The sequence below is a fragment of the Helianthus annuus genome, chromosome 11 (genome assembly GCF_002127325.2).
Source record: "Helianthus annuus cultivar XRQ/B chromosome 11, HanXRQr2.0-SUNRISE, whole genome shotgun sequence".
Taxonomy (NCBI): Eukaryota; Viridiplantae; Streptophyta; class Magnoliopsida; order Asterales; family Asteraceae; genus Helianthus; species Helianthus annuus.
The window spans coordinates 24374085-24395069 of NC_035443.2; the positions used below are offsets into that span (position 1 = coordinate 24374085).

The following is a 20985-nucleotide window of genomic DNA, read 5'->3' on the forward strand; positions in this document are numbered from 1 at the left end:
GTCCCAAAATAACCCGTTACCAAGCCCAAATAGCCCATAACGAATTTACATATTTTAAATGAATTTGAATTAAAACAAACTTATTCGAATTCAAGTAAAAATAAAATTTATTCGAAAAATTCGATTTGAGTAATTCGAAAATTCGTTATTCGATTCGATGAAGACCTCTGTCTGAAACTTCAAAATAAAAAATCTAAACAACTTCTGTTAATAATGTTAAAAAAAAATTGAAACTTTTGAATTTTCCATATGCATATTAAAGTTGCTTGAAGCAATCTGACCTTTAATGTTGTTATTCCAACATATACTGCTTAACTTAGATCCACTCGACATTTCAACAACCGGATAATGTCTGTCACGATATATGTCTGTAATTTTGTAACTTCTTTTAAATCGGAAGATATAAACGAAAATGTCCTGCGCTGCGCAAAATGTCAGCAGATCCTGTTTACATTAAAAAAAAACTCAAGCAATAATTCTTGCTCTTGAATATTTTCTTTAAGCTCGATAACTGCTTCGCGTTCGATTAAGCTATCTCTGGGTTCATCAACCAATTCACTTTGCAGCACTTTACTAATAACAAAAAACATTTTATCATCATAAAAGCATCCAACCATTAGCAGTTAGCCAGTTAATGCTGTAAAAATCGGATATCGGTGAAGGACCTATATTTGAGACATAGGTTATCACGGTGGGATATCGGTGATAATTTTAATATCATGTAGAATTTCTATATATAGCAATTTAACACTAACAATTCACTATACTCTCCTACCATTAGAAAATTAATCTTTTGCAACTTGCAAAACACTAACAATTGTAGCAAGTTACCGAATTTCCCGCTTTTTTTGGTACCGATTCGGCACCCACTTTTTGGAGTTTTCGGTACGGCGGAGGTATTTTACCGAATTTTACACACAAATACCGGTACCGTACCGAACCGAACATTTTCGGTATCGGCACCCACATTTAGCGATTTTCAGTACCGGTACCGAGCTGAACCCTAGCAAGGAGGAACTGATTAAGACTTAAATCACTAACAATTAAGACTTAAAACACTAATAGCAGCAATAAGAAGAAAGAAGAATGGTAGAGCTAAGAAGAAAGATACTGAAATCGGGAAAATCGGTGATATATCGGTCAATATCGCGGATAGATAATATCGGTACAGATATTCTGACTGATATTTTAGATTGGGACCGATAACTGATATATCGGTGATATATTAACTGCATTTATGATACAATGAATTTAATTGTATAAAAGAATACGTTAAACAAAACTCACTGGATTTTCGGTCTACTAGTAGGCTCGGTAGTGGCAGAGCTTAACCAAAAGTTTCAGGGGGCGGAAAGTCAGGGCCCCATTTATATACCGTATAAATATTTAGGCAAAATAAATGTGTGTGTGTGTGGGTGGGGGGGCACTAAGCTGCGCCACTGAGGCTCGGGATGCAATAAGCACAAGCAAAACACGGCTTCTTTAGGGCATTTTAACAAGAACTGAGGCGGGAGGATACGTCGACATGGTTGCATTCTTTTCGTCTGTGAACTACTTGTGCAGTATAACTAGAAAGTTTTTACAACATTAGACGGTTCTGTTTCATACGATTAGAACAAAAATACGGTACACTTCCTAATCGATAAACATCACAAGCTCAAGAACAAGAACTTGTAGCACCAGCAGTTTCCTCTGGGCTAATGTTTCATTTGCAACATTACTACCTTCTAAATTTAATAATCCTGATTGACCCGATGGAGAAAACGATCCAGTAAATTCAACAGTCTGGTTGTTTAATTCATCTGAACATGAACCTGAACACGACACCGATTCTATAAACAATACATGATGACAAGATAAAACACGAGGGCCGGACATTTTGCATAACAAATCCTTGAGAAAATGAGCTAAGTTCACAATTTCAACTACTTGCATAAAGATATGCAAGCAAGCAATCTAGCGCATGAACAACGCGTTTGCTGTTATCCTCTCAAGCGAACATCTTTAGTTTCAAGCGCAAGGAAAACTGCACCATCAACTTCCTTAAAGTAACCAAACTGAGTTCCGAATGTCCCAAAACTGTCTTTTCTATTCGTCCGGCTATGATTCTAGAATCTTGATACGCGTCACAACCAGACCTTTGCCGATTAGATTCAGACGAGTTTTCCATTTTTTATCAACTTAGAGCTTCATAAAGTTGTACATAATTCTTTCACTGAAACAGCTGTTGTTTCTGTAAAAATGGTATGTGAAATAAAAAACAGTACAAACAACACACAAAGATAAGCGACAAAACTGTTACAAATCTTTATTATTTACCCAAACTAAAAATACCCCCTGAAACCCTAGATCTCACCAATAGTGAGATCTGAACAATACAAAGAAAAGAAAGAATGAGATTAACTGAACAATACAATCAGTTAATCTATACAAACTGATACAAACAGATCTCACACGAGATCAAACCGGATACAAAATCAAACCCTAATCGCCTTGATGAGAGAGAACAGATGTTTCGAGAAGATAAGATCCAAATCACTGTTGAACTCCTTTATATGCTGACAACAACTAATACCTTCAAGATGCCCCTGCATGTTTCCACTCTTTGCAATATGACCCTTAGATGTTACAGTTTACACCCTGAACGATATTATCTGTACACATCTTATCCAATAGTTGTTATAACAAGAATAACAAAATATCAACTGATAAAATGTAATGTTGCAACATAAATTAACCATATTGCACATAATTTAATTTAACATGCCCCCATAATTCATGTGGCAAACATGTTATAGAGACACAGATCTTCACAAAGAGCCTGATGTTGGGCTGCATTCAAACCCTTTGTAAAGATGTCTGCTATCTGCATATCTGTACTAACTTTTTTAGGCTCTACAATACCTGCAGCTATTTTTTCTCTTAAAACATGTAAATCCAATTCGAAATGTTTAGTTCTTTCATGAAATACAGGATTTTGAGGAATAGAAATAGCTGATTTACTATCACAATACAGTTTAACAGGTAGACTACAGGTAACCTTTAGCTCAGATAGAACATTTAAAATCCACATAATTTCACAGGTAGCTGAGCACATAGCTCTGTACTCAGCTTCTGCAGTAGATCTAGAAACCACATTTTGCGTTTTACTCTTCCAAGAAACAAGAGTTTCTCCTAAAAAAATTCCATATCCAGTAACAGACCTTCTGGTCTTGAGACATTTAGCCCAGTCACTATCTACAAATCCAGTCAAGGTCATATTACCGGACTTCTTAAAACTGACCCCTTTTCCAGGAGAGAGTTTTAAGTATCTCAATAACCTTAGAGCAATATCAAGATGAGATTGACAAGGACTATGCATGAACTGACTCAAAAACTGAACAGCATAACTGATATCAGGTCTAGTCAACGACAAATATATCAGTTTTCCTATTAACCTCTGAAAACCATTAATGTTTTCTAAAACCTTTTGATCACTTTTACACTTGTTTGTAACCAAAAAACTTTGCTCAATTGGTGTTGTAACAGGTTTACAACCCAAATAGCCAAACTCATTCAACAACTCAAGACAATATTTTCTCTGAGACAAACAAATACAACCATCAGAGTATAAGACTTCAATGCCTAGAAAGTATCTAAGCAAACCAAGATCTTTAATATGAAAATTTTCTCTTAAACTACTTTTAACATTCTCAATTGCAGATTTATCATTTCCTGTAATTACTATATCATCAACGTATACAAGTAATACAACAAATACACCTTGTTTAGACAACACGAACAAAGAATAGTCACAAATACTTTGAACAAAACCCATAGAAGTTAACACAGAAGTTAACTTTTCATTCCATTGTCTTGGAGCTTGCTTAAGACCATACAAAGATTTAACCAACTTACAAACTTTATTATTATCTTTTGAACTATAACCTTGAGGTTGTGTCATATAAACATCCTCAGACAACATGCCATATAAAAAAGCATTATTAACATCCATTTGATAAAGTGGCCAATTATTATTAACAGCAAGCTTCAAAACAATTCTAACTGTAGTCATTTTAACAACTGGTGAAAAAGTTTCACCAAAGTCCAACCCTTCTCTTTGGTTAAATCCTTTGGCTACCAACCTAGCCTTATATCTTTCTACTTCCCCATTTGCTTTGTATTTAACCTTATAAACCCATTTGCAACCTATTGGTTTTCTTCCTCTAGGAAGATCAACCAACACCCATGTATTATTTCTATACAAAGCCTCCATCTCATTATTCATAGCATCAACCCATTTATCATCTTTAGCAGCTTCATTATAACAAGTAGGTTCACATACTTTATTTAATGCAGCAACAAAACACTTATTATCATAAGACAAATGTGCATAACTAACAACTTTTTCTATACCATACTTAACTTTTCCTTCAACAACAAAATCACCAAACTTTTTAGGCATAGATGTATTTCTAGAAGACTTTCTAACACTTGTATTACCCTCAGACTGGTTTGTTTCAACATTTGACCCTATAGTGTTATCTGCCATCTCATTTGTATCATGTCCACTACTGCCCTCCTGTTCAGTTTGTTGAACCACTTCAACACCTGAAACAGGGGCTGATGTAGAGGGAGACAATGGTTGATGATCACCACTAACAGGATCATGTGAACCACTTGTACCCTCTTCATCATTGGGTATGCTAGAAACTTCGGACACAATGTTATCAAAAAAATTTGCATGGTTCAGCTGATTATCAAAAATTGGTTCTTGGTTGTCAAAATTTTTAACTTTGAAAGGGTATACACTTTCATAAAACTTGACATCTCTTGAAAAAAATACTTTCTTACTATCTAAACTCCACAATTTATATCCCTTTTTAAAACTAGAATAACCAAGTAACACACATTTCTCAGCATTATAAGAAAACTTGTCTGAATCATGCAATACAGTACTAAAACACAAACATCCAAAGTTTCTAAGATGAGACAATGAGGGCTTAAATTCAAACATCATTTCAAAAGGACTCCTACCATTTAACACATAAGATGGCAACCTGTTAATAAGATAAACATCAGTCAACACACAATCAGACCAAAATCTTAGTGGTAGACCACCCTGAAACATCAAAGCTCTAGCAGTATTTAACAAATGTCTGTGTTTCCTTTCTACCACACCATTCTGTTGTGATGTATAGGCACACGACGTCTGATGTAAAATTCCTTTAGTTATACAAAAATTATGCATCTGATTATTAACAAATTCTGTCCCATTATCACTTCGGATTATTTTTATCTTCTTTTTAAACTGAGTTAACACAAGTTCATAAAACACCTTTATATTTTCAAACACTTCAGTTTTACTGGACAGAAAATAACACCATACAGCTCTTGAATAATCATCAACGACAGTTAAAAAATATTTATACCCATCATAGCTTGTTACTCTATATGGACCCCACACATCTAAGTGTATGAGATCACCAACAGACTTAGATTTGTGTTCACTCAAAGGAAAAGAAACTCTGACCTGTTAGCCCTATGACATATGTCACAGGGTCCATGTTCACTTGATTGAATATTAAGTGTTTGTTTTAATACTGCTAAAACTTGATCTGAAGGATGATCTAACCTACTATGCCATGTAGAAGACTTAACAACACTATTAAAACAAGTATGAATCAAATTACCAGAATTGCCTACAAAGTACAGACCACAATCCTGACTACCACTCATCAGGATTCTCTTTGAACTGGAATCCTGTAACAAACAACTAGTGTCATTAAACACAACATTCACATGGTTATCCTTAGACAACCTATATACTGAAAGTAAATTCACACTATAACCAGGTACATAAAAAACATCTTTTAATACTATTACATTAGTTAATTTTAAATCACCAATCTTTAGAACCTTGACACTTGTTCCATTAGGATGACCAACAGTAATATTGAATTCAGACACATCAACAACATTTATTAAATCTCTATCAGTTTTAACCATATGTTGACTAGCTCCAGAGTCAACAATCCACCCATTCATATTATAACTGACAGAACTAGAACAACTAGCAAAATAAGACACATTAAAAACCTCACCTCCTACATTCTGATTCTGAGACTCAGATCCACTTTTTTCTCCAACTAAACTCAACAACTTAGCAATCTGCTCAGATGTAAAAGGTAAACCAGAACTTCCAACAGATGATGATATACCATTTCCAGAATTAGTTTTATTACCATTAGCCATATTCACTTTATTAGATTGATTGTTATTATTAGTTCTCCTTTTAAACCCAAGTGGATAACCAATAATCTCAAAACATCTATCCACAGTATGTCCTAACATGTTGCAGTGTGTGCACTTTAAAATTGTATTAGAACCTCTATTACCTTTCTTTCTTTGATCAAAAGATTGATTAGGTTTAGACACAAAAGACATATTCTGAACTTTTGACCCAGTACTAGACATTCTATGTGACTCTTCTCTGGAAATCACAGAGAAGGCCACTTTGACTGAGGGTAATGGTTCTCTTGTTAATAGATTTGTTCTTACAGACTGATATACATCATCAAGTCCCATAAGAAACTGCATTAACTTTATTAATGTTGAAAAATCATTAAAATCTTTTGCATCTTGACAAGAACAGGTAGGTAAATGCAACATAGCATCAAATTGTTTCCACATTGTTGTAAGTTTATTATAGTATTCTGCAACTGACGTGCCATTTTGAGAAACACTATTGATTTTCTTATACAAATCATAAACAATAGAACCATCAACCCTATAAAAGGACTCTTTGAGGTCTGTCCATACCTCTGAAGCTAACTTAGAAAAAACTTGTCCTAAGAAAAGTTCTTCAGATATAGAATTTAATAACCAAGTAAGAACCACAGAGTTGCATCTGTCCCACTGACTAGCTAAGCTAACACAGGATCACTCTCAGATTTAACACATTTTCCATCAATAAACCCATATTTATTTTTAGCCTCTAAGGCTAATTTCATTGCACTAGACCATACAGAATAATTTTCTGTACCTTTCAGTTTTATGTTCACAATAGTCAAAGCACTAGATTCACTTGGGTGCAGATATAAGGGATCTCCTATATCTAACTTACCAATTAAGGTTGGTGTAGAACTACTAGTATCACCCATTTAAGCAACAAACAAACAAATCACACAGCAGCAAATCAAAAGGAAAAAAACCAACACAGTTATCAAACAGATAACAACAAGAAATAATCGGCGAAACTGAGTCAGTGTCAAGACTCCAGGTTCATCACTCACAGGTGCCTGGACATGTCTTAACTCAGGAGCCTTACACACCTTTGAATACAATACTCAAATGAACAGAAAGAACCCAAATAAACAACAACAACAACAATCAATCAGCAAGTATCACACACAACAACAACAATTAATGGTGTCGGTCCTCACTACCCCGACTTCAACTAGTCAACAACAATAAAAAACAAAGGACAGAATGAAACGATCTTACAGTGGGTGCGATTTTCTTCAAAGCGGATCAGAACTATAGCCTTCACTTAGGGCTATAGTTACAGATCAGAAGACAAGAGGACAATACAACCGGTCAGTTTGCTCTGTAGCCTTCTAGGGTTACAGAGACCAACGCGGGTCTTTAACAACACCAGATATCTTCGATTCTCACCAAACCCTAGATTAGGGTTTCAAAACTTCACCAAATATCTTCGATCACACCAATCGTTCCTGAGAATAGAACCTTCAAAAAAATCCCAGAATCAAACAACAATCAGAGAAACAACCAACAAGAAACAGCGGAAGACAAAAAACCAGATCAACAATAAAAATCAAGAGCCAAAGAAGGCTCTAATACCATGTAAAAATGGTATGTGAAATCAAAAACAGTACAAACAACACAAAGATAAGCGACAAAACTGTGACAAATCTTTATTATTTACCCAAACTAAAAATACCCCCTGAAACCCTAGATCTCACCAATAGTGAGATCTGAACAATACAAAGAAAAGAAAGAATGAGATTAACTGATACAATCAGTTAATCTATACAAACTGATACAAACAGATCTCACACGAGATCAGATCTCACACGAGATCAAACCGGATACAAAATCAAACCCGGATCGCCTTGATGAGAGAGAACAGATGTTTCGAGAAGATAAGATCCAAATCACTGTTGAACTCCTTTATATGCTGACAACAACTAATACTTTCAAGATGCCCCTGCATGTTTCCACTCTTTGCAATATGACCCTTAGATGTTACAGTTTACACCCTGAACGATATTATCTGTACACATCTTATCCAATAGTTGTTATAACAAGAATAACAAAATATCAACTGATAAAATGTAATGTTGCAACATGAATTAACCATATTGCACATAATTTAATTTAACAGTTTCATATAAATAAAACATTATAAGGTCTTGCAGACACAACAGGATGATAGTAATCTACTACTTCTAATAAAACAAAATAATCTTTAGCCACTTGTCATTAGCTTAACCCATTAGTTGACACTTGGCATTTGATTAATACCTCTTTTCCTGTAATGACCGCCAAAACAATCCATCCCTCACGCGTTTTTCCAATTCTCTCTTTGAGCGGCAAATGAATAGACACTGTTTCACTTATTCTTTCCCTCATATTCTAGGGTTTCTCTCATTCTCCTCCTTCCCTCTCTGTCGCCACTGATATTCAAAGATCTTCAATCCATCAATTCGAATCAAGGTTAGATTAACAATAGTTCCGATTAAAGATAGTGATTTTATCATTCTAATCTGTTGATAAATGTTCTCATTATCATTTGATTTTGATATTCAAATCAGAAACCCTAAATCTATTTCGCGATTCCACTTTGGCGACTAATCTCTCCGACATTCCCTGCCACCTTTGTTTGATCGACTTCTTCTTCATCTCGGTAAGGTAATTTATCTTCTTGAATCCATTATATTGTTTAATTAATCATGTATTTATATATGTTACACTGATATTTGTTTATGTTTTTCTTAGATTTCATCTATGTTTGAGTTTTTGTTGTACGATTTTCCCAAATTTGGGGTTTATTCTAAAGATTAGTAACCCTAACTTTATAATTTCTTGAGTATTGTAAAGATTAGTAACCCTAACATTAAATATATATAATGCTGGGAATCTCAGTTGTGAGATAAAGGTTCCAGTGGGTTGTGAATTGAGTGGTAGGCTACACTTCTTTTCGTGTTTTCTTTCGTGGGATGAGTTTTTGTTCTTGGTAGGTTCCGTATATTATTTTTTTCTACAGATTCTGTGAAGAACTTTTGATTTTAATTGGAAACTGTTATCTGTTACGGAGTATTTGACGACGAAATCGGTGAATACGAGAGGTTGATTGGAAAGCGATGTCGGAACCAGCGTCGGATTGTAGGTTCAGTGACGGCGATATGACAATGTTTTATAGATCTGTATCGTTGAGTGGATTTTGGTCGAAGCATCGCGATGACGTTGGCTGCAATTAACTCCAGAAGGTTTGTTGTTAGATTTAATTTTTTTTTTGTTTAGTATGAGTGTATTAGTATAAGTATAATATTTAACATACATGATACTTTTAACACTTTCAATACGTAGTGATCAATCAGTCTTATTACTGGGTCGTTTATTTGATCACTAAATCATTTTTATTCTTAATTAATGGATTAATATGCGTTGGTGATGAGTCAAATCGATTAATCTTTTAGAACCAGCCAAATTTTGTAATATACTAATATGTATATGATGTTCATATATGTGCAGGGTAGTGATTAGTGAATGAACAACTTAGTTAAAGGTATTTATTTGCATTTTTAAGAGAGATATCTATCTTAAATTCCATTATATGCATTCAAACTATATTTTTTAATTTTTGTGTCATGCTAATGAATGTATGATATTTAGTGTCTTTGTTCGGTGGTTGCGAATTTTGGCCAAATATCGAAGACATGGATGCACAAGAGGTAGGGATGCCAGAACCAGTGTCTGATTGTAGGTTCAGTGACGGCGATACGACAATGTTTTATAGATCTGTATCGTTGAGTGGATTTTGGTCGAAGCATCGCGATGACGTTGGCTGCAATTAACACCAGAAGGTTTGTTGTGAGATTTAATTTTATTTTGTTTAGTATGAGTGTATTAGTATAAGTATAATATTTAACATACATGATACGTTTAACACTTTCAAGACGTAGTGACCAATCAGTCTTATTACTGGGTCGTTTATTTGATCACTAAATCATTTTTATTCTTAATTAATGGATTAATATGCGCTGGTGATGAGTCAAATCGATTAATATTTTAGAACCAGCCAAATTTTGTAATATACTAATATGCATATGATGTTCATATATGTGCAGGGTAGTGATCAGTGAATGAACAGCTTAGTTAAAGGTATTTTTTGCATTTTTAAGAGAGATATCTATCTTAAATTCCATTATATGCATTCAAACTATATTTTATAATTTTTGTGTCATGCTAATGAAAGTATGATATTTAGTGTCTTTGTAAGTTTTGTTTCAGATCCGGGTATCAAGTCATCAGACTTTGTAAGTTTGTAACCAATATCAATCGAATACTGATTGATATCATTGCACATCTGTTTTGCATCTTATCAGAGTTTTGTTTCCAAATTCTTTAGCTATCAACATCTTTAATTATTTTAGATGTTATGCCTTACTGATCCTGATAACTAATTATCTTGGTTCATGTCATTTTTCGTATTTGAGTTTTGAGATCAAACAAATTTTCTTTGGTTTGATAGTTGATTTTAGTTCTTTGAATTTTATAAAAGAGTAATGTAGAGAATTAACTCAAAAAGTTATACCTCCCGGAAAAAGAAATATGGGCCTGCCAAGATAAAGTATAAATTTCAAATGGTATTCATCCCTAGGGTTTGTTTGTTGTTTTCTTCCCCCATTGCAAACCGTAGTTATTTACAAGAGACCTCTGGAAGTTTTAGGTTTGGTCTGTGTGTTGGCGATCAACACTTACCTGGGAGACATAAGGCAGCACTGGTTTGGGTGGTTGTCATTTCGTTGGTTACCTTATTTGCACCTTACTCCCAAACCAAAACCCTTAGGATTTAGAAACCGGTTGTGTCCTATTAACCGGTGGTTTTTGTGTTCTTATGGGGATCTGGTTGTTGAGGGTTGGGATAATTTTTACAGGTTGACATCTCCAATTGGGCAAATCCTTATGTTATGGTGGTCTCCTCTGTTCTGTATGATAGAAATGAGGTTACTGGATCTTGGTTTATCGTTCGGTTCTAAGGCTTTGACTGCTAAGAGCTGGGTTCATCAACTGTGGAAGCAGGGCAGCTATAAAGACCATTATGCCCTCCACTGGCTAAGTAATTGGGTTGTGTATGTTTATAAAAGTAAAGACAGGAAGAATGGTTTACTGTCCCATGTGCGTGTGACTGGTAACTGTCTCAAGCCTCTTGGGGTGTGGCTGTTGCTGTTAGCTGGTTGTATTGGGATGATCAGTCAGTTTTCAGCCCCTAAGCGAGGAACTTTTGAGTGCGGGTGGCATCATATAGTGCAGTCGGACTGAATAGACAAAAACAGCAGGCTTAGCTGCAACATCAAGGGTATTGCGGTCTTTTTGCAGCTGTCTGTTGCTATTACCGTTGTATGGCTGATGACATAGCTGTTGAAGACCAAACACAGGACTTTTGTGCCTACTAATTGGGCCAGGGGTAATTCAGTCATTTGGGGTTGGGTGGGCTTGCTGCAGGTTTTGAGAATTAAATACATGGTGCACCGAATAAGTGACCTGTTGTGTGTGCTGCTACAAAGTTTGAGCTTAAAGTTTAGAGCTGATATTATGATGCTGCTGGGTCTTAATGCAGCCTCAAACTACATATATACGGCTGTTAAGAGCTTGCCGCATTAGAATATCATCGAATTCTGCAGTAAGAATGTCTAATGCTTTTAAGTGTAACTGTCAGGTTGGATCAAAATTGCAAGTTTTATTATTATTATTTTTTTTTTTGTAATATGTATGCGTTGGTATTTTGTGTTCTTTTACTTATTTTTTGAGTTGATTTCAAATTTTCGACAGAACAAGACATACCAAGGCTGGAAGTTTCAGCATATCTTCAACATTTTGGACATGACTTACATCAGGTTACAATTTTTGCATCACCCATGTCTTCAGTTCTGCTAATATTTGATTTAAAGGATTATATTTAGTTCTTAATTGAGGTTTCTGCGAAAAAGGTTGAAACTTTATCCAATAATATTGATTATATTCACTTAAAAATCTTCATCACCAACACATGTGTTTAATTGATAGGTTTTTAGGGGCTGCGTGGATGGTTAAACAATCTCAAAAGGTAAGCGGTAATGGGCTGTCAAAATTGGACAGCAAGGTCACACATTCGGGTGTGATTTCGAGACCAAATTATGTGGTACAATGCAGCAGCGAGTTAGGATTTTTTGCATTTATTTGACAGGGTGTTTCAGGGCTGAGAACTCTGTATAAACAACCACGGTAAGTGTCAGTAAAGGCTGCCAAAACAGATCATGAACGAGAAGACAACAATGAGTGTTTCGGGGCTGAATTGAGGTGTATGAACCATTGAACCATGGGTCTGTAAGTGAAGTTTGGTGTTCTATCAAGGATAGCAAGATGATATATAGCGGTGGCTTGCGATGGTCGATCAACTAGAGAGATAAAGAGTTTGTTTTGCATAAGATGTATACTTCATCTGAGTTTAATGGGATTGTAGGAGTAGAACTTGGAGCTGGCACAGGTAATCTTGATACATATTTGGCTTTTTATGATTTTATTTGTCATAGATGTTCTACCACATCAAGTGTTTGTATAAGTTATGTGTGGACCCCATGATGCTACTTGCATTCATAGAGGCTAACTAATAAGCTAAAATTGGATAAGAAACTGCAATAACGTAGATGTACAAGATAGTGATTGGATATGCTTATGTTGTTTAAACTTTAAAGGCTAAATATGTAATATTATTTTACCAAATATATAAAACGTTTTTTGGCTATGATTGAATTTGCTTCAGGTAAAAAGAGCTAGCAGTTAATAGAATTAAACCTATAACTTTAGACCATCCCCTTCAGTTCTACAGTTGTTTGAATCTGAGACGTCAATATTTACATATTTACATGACGATAGTTCATTTATTTCTACCAGGCTTGGTCGGGATGCTGCTTGCACGCATTGCTAAAACAGTCTTTCTGATGGGTATTCATGCATACACACATAGCCTTTCTCCCCCTCCTCTTTTTTTTCCGGTAGAGGTGGTAATATGGGTTTTAAAATGCGCTATCACAAGCGCATAATGCGCGATTACATGATGCAATGATGATGCGCTCTAAATCGCATAATGCGCTCCTGATGCGCTCACATGATGCGCACATTTTTTTGAAATCGACCACTATAGAGTAAAATTGTACAATGAGCTTAATAAGTTTGTACAATGAGATGATGAAGTTGTTAAGATAGTTCCTAGGTAGATTACTTGTACAGTTGTACCTTTTGCATAAATAGCTTTACTATGATTTATTTTATTGATTATTGATTATATGTGTTCTGCTCAATATATGTTAAGGTCAAAATAGGTTCGGGTCAGTCAAAACGGGTTTTGCTCAAAATAGGTTAATGTCAATATGTGTTCTGCTCAATATACGTTAAGGTCAAAACTGGTTAAAAATGCTTTATTTAAGAAAATATATATCAAATAACCAAAGTTATAAAAAAAATAATTAAAAAAATGAAATCTATCCTGGTTCTAAAAATTGCTATAAAATCCTTTGTACAATAACATCTCAATATCTATAAAAAATGAATCAAAGCATATTTACCTAAGTGAGAAAAATCATATTTTTATACGTTTATATTGAAAAGTTCTTTCATTACAAAGTTCATCTCATTGCCAGTATATATTATATGTTTGTGTTAAGCCACCCGCGAAGCTCGCGGGATCTTAGGCTAGTAATAACTAATAAAAGAAAGTAGTTATACGACTCGGGGTGTTGTGTTGTTATTCATGTCTACAAATGTGAATTGCAAAAATCAAATCTTTTAATGAAGAACAGTGACCATTTGTCCAAGTAAAATGGATATAAAAAAGAGTTATTGTATTTATTTTTTTGGGAATGAAGAAAAACCAGATGTGATGATAATATACAGTTTTGAATTTGAAACGCGAGAGTGGCACTGACCCATCATCTCTTATCCACTCGTTCGTTTTATGGTTCGTTTGTATATGAGATACGTGGCACATTCATCATTCATGTCCTGTAAACCTCTTGTTCAAATGATGAAGGAATTTAGTGATCAAAGTATTCATACTGTTGGAACTGAATCCGAACATAGAAACGATTGTCTGTTACTTGTCATATTTGTATTCAGTCAACTGCCACTGAATATGTCAAGAATTTGGATGTATACAATGTGATCAAAACTTGTGGTGGATTTTGAAACAAATGAAGTCAAGTCAACAACAAGACTCAACTTCTGTTTTTAGGTATACAAACATAATCATATGGATGCCTATAATTGGTTTAGAACAACTAGAGTTGAGTTGGCCATGTTATGTTATGCTTAATGAAACACAACAGTTGTATTTGGGTTGACTTTTATGTGGTCAACCATTGCATGACTAATATAGACCAACATTAAAGTTTTTACCTTTTATAAAACATAATATACACCAACATTATCCATTTTAAAATCTTTGATGTGCCAAACTCATTTTATTTTGTGTAAATGACCATTTGAGGATTGTTTGACTTTGACCTTGCACCCAAGTCTAAGATGAATATTTTCGTATACTAACGAATCGATCAAACGCTGAATATGAACACTTGTGCTTCATTTACGGTCGCGTAAACTGAAATTACATAAATGCCCTTTCAATCAAGTAAACCTGAAACTCAGCATCAACCACAATTGCTTAATAATACAGATTACATTACATTCTTCAAACTCATATCCAACATCACCGATCACTCACGCCATCATCTCCCAGACCCCGAGGAAAAAAAAACAAGTATCGACCCACAATTTATCCCGATGCCACTATACAGAAAAGATGGCAGGTGAAAAAGTTTAAACATTTTGCTCATTATACATGAATGTTCGTTCCTACATAATCCGTGTTTGTGTTGTGGGTATGAATAGCTATCCAGCTCAGCGACCCGAAAATAATGTATTGTCCACCTGGACTTTCCGCACCTTGGTTTTATCGCGTGCGCGCCTTACAGCTTCTTGAATTTGGCGATCATGGTCTTTCAGCATCTGGTCAACTTTCCCGGAGGGAGCGAGTAGTGGGCCCGAGTAATGGATCTTGCTGCCCTTAGATCCGTACCCGATCTGCGCAAAGGATAAAAATGACAATTTGGTTTATAAATTATAACATTTTTTATAAATTTATGAGTAAAATGCCATTTTCGTCCCTAAGGTTTGGCCAGTTTTGTGACACTTTCGTCCAAAGGTTTGTTTTTCCGCATCTGGATCCAAAAGGTTTGAAATCTTGCCATTTTCATCCGGCTCGTTAACTCCATCCATATTTCTCTGTTAAGTCAGGGGTATTTTCGTCTTTTTTGTTAACTTAAAGGGCAATTCAGTCTTTTTCACACATCTCCAGCGAGTTTACATAAAGTGAAAAAGACCAGATTGCCCTTTAAGTTAACAAAAACGATGGAAATACCCGACTTAACGGAGAAATATGGATGGAGTTAACGAGCCAGATGAAAATGACAAGATTTCAAACCTTTTGGATCCAGATGCAGAAAAACAAACCTTTGGACGAAAGTCGCAAACCTGGCCAAACCTCATGGACGAAAAGGACATTTTCCTCTAAATTTATTAAAAAACTTACATTAACCGGATCTTTATTAATTGTTCTTGCATCGTCATCAGGCGGTCCGGCAGCATTTGAAGAAGCTTCTTTAAGCGAACCAGGAAACCGACTTATCAGTCGTGGAGGCGGTTGTGACGTTCCGGTTTTGTCCCTGTCTCTCCGCTCTTCATATAACATGCTTTTCCTCGCAGCTACTAAACCCGACATTGCTGATAAATCCGGTCCGTTTGACTCGACCTTTTTTCCGACTTTTGACCAGGCGGCCCGTTGGACCAATGGCCCGGAATGTGAAGCCCGCTTATGCAGATTATTGGTTTGGTCTTCTTCCATAGCTTGAGAAGGTCTTGGTGGGTCAATTGGAAACCCGGAAGCGGAATCCTCGTGATGCGGGTTGAATTTTTCGCTACGAGAATATGACTGCCCTTGTCTTTTCTGTATTCGCAATACCCACAAATCAATAAGCAAGGGGATTTTTGGTATTTGACTACTAGTAATAAATATATACTTCAATCAAAATTAACCTGCAAAGAGGTTGCAAGTTCAGCATTAGCGTCGGGTGCGGGAACGGCTCGAGACTCCCTTGCGGGTCTTCGTTCAGGGTCGGGCCGGTGAACCTTGCCTCCAGCCGCAACTTGTCTATTGATTTACAATTAAATAATTTTAACCATTGTCTCTATATAAAAGAAAGGAAGCTTGAATAGTACCAATATGCTAATATGAGGCTTTGCTAACTTGCGCCTGTTTTTTATTTTTATTACTTGTTTTTCTGCTTTTTTTAGTTTAGTTTTTTAACGAACAAAACCAATACCAGTACGTACTACGGGCTACGGACAAAGCTTTTTTTAATTTTTGAATTTCTTTTTAAAGAACTGAACACGCTCAGATACCCTTTTGGACATATTTTTGAACTTTTTTCGTTTGCTATAACGAGTGCACCGAAACCGACCGAGTTCCTATCGTTTTCTTTTACGTTTACCTTTATTATTTACCGTATTGTTTTATCTTTTCTTATTATTTTAATGTTCACAACCGAGCTACGACGCAAATTATATTAACACATTTAGATATCATTTTGTTTAGTTTTACGAATTTATCCATTTTGTTTAATTTTACGAATTTATCCCTCGGTTGTCATGTTGTGGGAAACTTGGCGAATACATAGCCATTATTTGGGTAAAATACATAAATTGAATAAAATTTACTAAGGCGTACCTCCTAGCTTCTTCATCGCGCATTTTAGCATCAAATTCTTTACTAGGAGGATACTTCGGTAAGCTTGAAGGATCACACGGAAATGGTTTTGTCGTAAAAAACTGTAAAAGGTATTTAAAAAAAACAAGTCATAAAATAAGAATATAAACCAATCATGTCTAAAGAAATGCACACCTCACTCTTCAAAGCCGAAGCGGCGGACCCACGATCAGCAGGATCTATAGAAAGAAGCGTCTCCATGAGAGCTAACGCGGGTGTCGGAAACTCCTTAAACGTTTCCGCAACAACCCGTTTATACGGTTGTTGAGGCTTAAAAATGGTAGCATGAGGCAATTTCGATTTTCTCCAATAATCCTCCGACGGTGATCCGCAAAGCTTGAAAATTTTGTGCAGCTGTTCTACCTACAATCCATAAAACCTACAATTAAACAGATAAATTAACAAAACGTTATATTATTAACGAAACTATTAATATAACTTACCTCGGTTCTTCCCGGCATTATCGGTTTGCCAGCGTATAATTCGGCAACTATGCAACCGGTACTCCATAAATCAACAGCAGTGCCGTAATAAGTAGCTCCGAGTAAAAGTTCAGGTGGTCTGTACCACAACGTGACGACGCGACTGGTCAAGGGTTGACTTTGACTTGGGTCAAAGAAGCTTGCTAGACCGAAATCTGCTATCTTTAAAACGCCATTATTATCGACTAATAGGTTTGAACCTTTTATGTCACGGTGAAGAATACCGTTACTGTGACAATGATCGAGCCCGTTTAATAATTGTCGTACGTAGCATTTGACTTGTGATTCGGTGAACTTGAGACTTGGGTGAGAAGCAAGCCCGGCTAAATCATGTTCCATGTACTCAAAAACGAGATATAAACTGCATGACATTCGAGATGTTACTAGACCTTCGAGTTTTATAACGTTTGGATGGTTGAGCTTGCGTAGAATGTGGATTTCACGGGCCATAAAGCGGACACTTTCGGGATCGAGATTGTCGAACCGTACTTTCTTTAAAGCAACGATTTTACCCTGATCGAGATCACGGGCCCGATAGACATTACTATACGTACCTTGCCCAATCTGAAAAAAAAAGCAAGAGAATTACCGTCAGCTTATGACAAAAAATTTATTAGATGTGGGATTTCGATCCATTTACTTAGAGTGAGTCAATTTGAATGTGTGTTGTCTCAAACAGGTCATATTAAAAATATAAGAGATTGCCATTTTCTTCCACGAGGATCGGCCAGTTTTGCGACTTTCATCCAAAGGTTTGTTTTTCCGCATCTGGGTCATCGTGGTTTCAAAATCTTGTCATTTACGTCCCTTAGGGCCAAACCTTGAGGGACGAAAGTCGCAATAAATTGAACCCACGAGGACCAAGATGCGAAAAAACAAACCTTTGGATGAAAGTTGCAAAAGTGGCCAAACGGCCCGAACCTCAGGGATGAAAAGGACAATTTACTCAAATTATAAGGAATGGGCCGAACGCATTGAAAATCGCCAAAGTCTATTAATGTAGACAAACTTTTAAAATATTCAAGTATAATATAGTTTTCTAATCATAACTAATGCATTAAATATTTTAAACTTTTACAAGTTGACCCAGCTCAATCCGGGACCCATACTAAAAATGACCCGTTTTGACCCATTACCTTCATACCAACCAACCCGCCCATCTTGCCACCTCTACACATTAAGAAGGTAGCATAATCCAATAAACACTCTTCAAAATTCAATTCAGGGATATTTGGATGTGTTAACTTTAGAGTGTTTGGCAAAAAACTGACTAAGATTATTACTTTTTGATTATTCAAAGTCAAACAATCATATATGGAGAGGCAGGTAAACAATTTCTATAACAAAATTGGTTATAAAAATTGTAAAATTATATATTTGTTCCTAAAACTTACCACTAGAGATTAATAAATTGAAAAAGAGCAATCACAAAAAGAATGGAAACAAACCTTATCCAATTTCTCAAAAGAATCCGCTCGTCTAGGCACCCAACCTTTGATAGCTTCACCGGCAACCACCGCAAGCCACGGTGGCCAACCAGCGGCGACCTGTTCACCTTCGGTCGCTCTAGGAACACTGCCCAGGGCAGGATGGTGTGTGGAAACAACAGACTCAGTCTTATCCCTTTTCCTCTCAAAATTATCCCCGGGCAGTCTGACTGAGCCATTAACATGCTTATTAACTAACATTGGTCCACCATTATTATCTGATTGAGTTTTGACCCTGTACACATCTTCTCTTCTTGATGAAGTAACCCTAGGCACCCTCAATTCCGATGAAGTTTTAACGCCGTATCTATCCCTTGGACTCTCTCTACTATCTTCAATAGCAGAAGGTTTGCCACAAACACAACCCATAATCAAACCAACCCAAAAAACTCACTTCCAAGAGTCAACTTCTTTGCACAATTGTACTAAAATACCAACCAAAAAAAAATCATTACTTTCTTCATAAAGATTTAATCTTTAAACAAGCATGAAACATTTTGCATCAAGAAAATACAACCCCACAAAAACCCACAATCAAAAATGCATAAAAATCATATATCTAAACTTTATTTCAACAAAATCATAAAAAAGAAAATCTTTAAAAAAATATGAGACATTTTGCATCAAGAAAATACAACCCTACAAAAACCCACAATTAAAAATGCATAAAAATCATATCTTTAAGCTTCATCACAAAAAAAAAATCATAAAAAATTATCTTTAAACAAGTATGAGACATTTTGCATTTAAGAAAATACAACCCCACAAAAACCCACAATTAAAAATGCAAAAAAAAAAAAGTTATATCTTTAAACTTCATCTCAACAAAATCATAAAAAAAAAAATTAACAAAGATATGATTTTTAATGTATGAACACATACCCAATGTGAAGTATAAAGACATACCCACATCAAGAAAGCAAGTTGAAGCAAATTCAGGCAAAATTAGCTAAAATCAATGGGTAATAAATGAGCAAAAAGATGAAATGTTACCTGAAAGTGAGGGTGAAAACTGATCTAGGGTTTGAGAAGTCACGGATCTGGAGTTGCAGGATCTGTGAAGGGATAGATGGATGGATAGAGAGGGGGGGATTTAATTCATGAAAAACAGAAATGGAAAATTGAAATAAGAAGAAAAAGAAAATTAAAAGAAAGTTGTGTACATTTTCTTGTTTAGCATTTATATATTCTGACAGTTTGGGGCAGCTTTTGGAAGCCTGTTGTTATGAGAGAGAGAGAAAGAGTAGTGAGACATCCTTGCCACCACTCTATTAAGTCAAAACTTGATTTATTCATAATTCCAAAATTAATTTGAACTCTTTAATTAAGAATCTCTCTAATCAATGACCAATAACTCTAAGCTCTTGAGCTCCTCATGATATTTAATTTAGAGTTAAATGTCATTTTTAGTCTCTGTGATTTTGGTCATTTTGTCAATTTAGTCCAAAGATTTCATTTTTAATATCTGGATCCAAAAAAATTTCATCGTTGCCATTTTGGTCCAACCGACTTAACTCCATCCATTCTCCTCAGTTAATCAAGGGGTATTTTTGTCATTTTGTCTATTAAATGTATTGAAACTCAAACATATCTGCAACACCCTGCAACCGTATTTAACTCAAACATATATCTGCATAAAATGTTTTTAACTCAAACAAAATGTATTGAAACACACACCTACTTCACCCTCTGTCTTCACCATAGCCTCACAAAACAGTCTCTAAATTCAGTCAATACAAAACAATCTCTAAACACAGTCTCTCTCCCTGGACTTTCTCTTTCTATGAACCACCACCACCACTACCACCAATCCACCACTGCATCGCCATCTCTACCACCGCTAAAACCACTGTCACCTAAAACTACTCCTGCCAGTTCCACTTATCCGACGGCCACCAAGCTCCACCGATAACAACCATCTCCGGATGGTTCT

At 35.6% G+C, this 20985-nt stretch overlaps 1 protein-coding gene, 1 long non-coding RNA gene and 1 pseudogene across 8 annotated transcripts; 1 reads left to right on the plus strand and 2 right to left on the minus strand.

Annotated features, from left to right (window-relative positions):
- Window positions 1–264: 264 nt before the first annotated feature.
- On the minus strand, window positions 265–2170 carry LOC118483985 (annotated as a pseudogene).
- Window positions 2171–8568: 6398 nt separating this feature from the next.
- On the plus strand, window positions 8569–13546 carry LOC110889652. 6 transcript variants are annotated; one of them, XR_002563817.2, is made up of 9 exons: window positions 8569–8718; window positions 8817–9491; window positions 9757–9790; window positions 9898–10088; window positions 10353–11944; window positions 12058–12122; window positions 12292–12331; window positions 12452–12751; window positions 13159–13546. It is a non-coding gene; the product is annotated as an uncharacterized LOC110889652 (long non-coding RNA). The 6 variants fall into 6 exon arrangements; XR_002563818.2 differs by having other exon boundaries at window positions 10353–10386; window positions 11163–11944; window positions 12292–12751; XR_002563819.2 differs by having other exon boundaries at window positions 10353–10386; window positions 11225–11944; window positions 12292–12751.
- A 1302-nt stretch (window positions 13547–14848) lies between these two features.
- On the minus strand, window positions 14849–20312 carry LOC110889651 (probable serine/threonine-protein kinase At1g54610). 2 transcript variants are annotated; one of them, XM_022137216.2, is made up of 9 exons: window positions 20216–20285; window positions 20046–20107; window positions 19014–19477; window positions 17527–18129; window positions 17219–17446; window positions 17045–17145; window positions 16354–16468; window positions 15851–16264; window positions 14849–15342 (listed from the first exon to the last, which is right to left on the minus strand). In XM_022137216.2, exons 3-9 carry the CDS (start codon window positions 19419–19421, stop codon window positions 15160–15162), a joined length of 2052 nt encoding a protein of 683 aa, XP_021992908.1. In that variant the 5' UTR covers window positions 19422–19477; window positions 20046–20107; window positions 20216–20285; the 3' UTR covers window positions 14849–15159. The 2 variants fall into 2 exon arrangements, with proteins under 2 accessions (XP_021992908.1, XP_035835550.1); XM_035979657.1 differs by having other exon boundaries at window positions 20046–20312.
- Window positions 20313–20985: the final 673 nt, after the last annotated feature.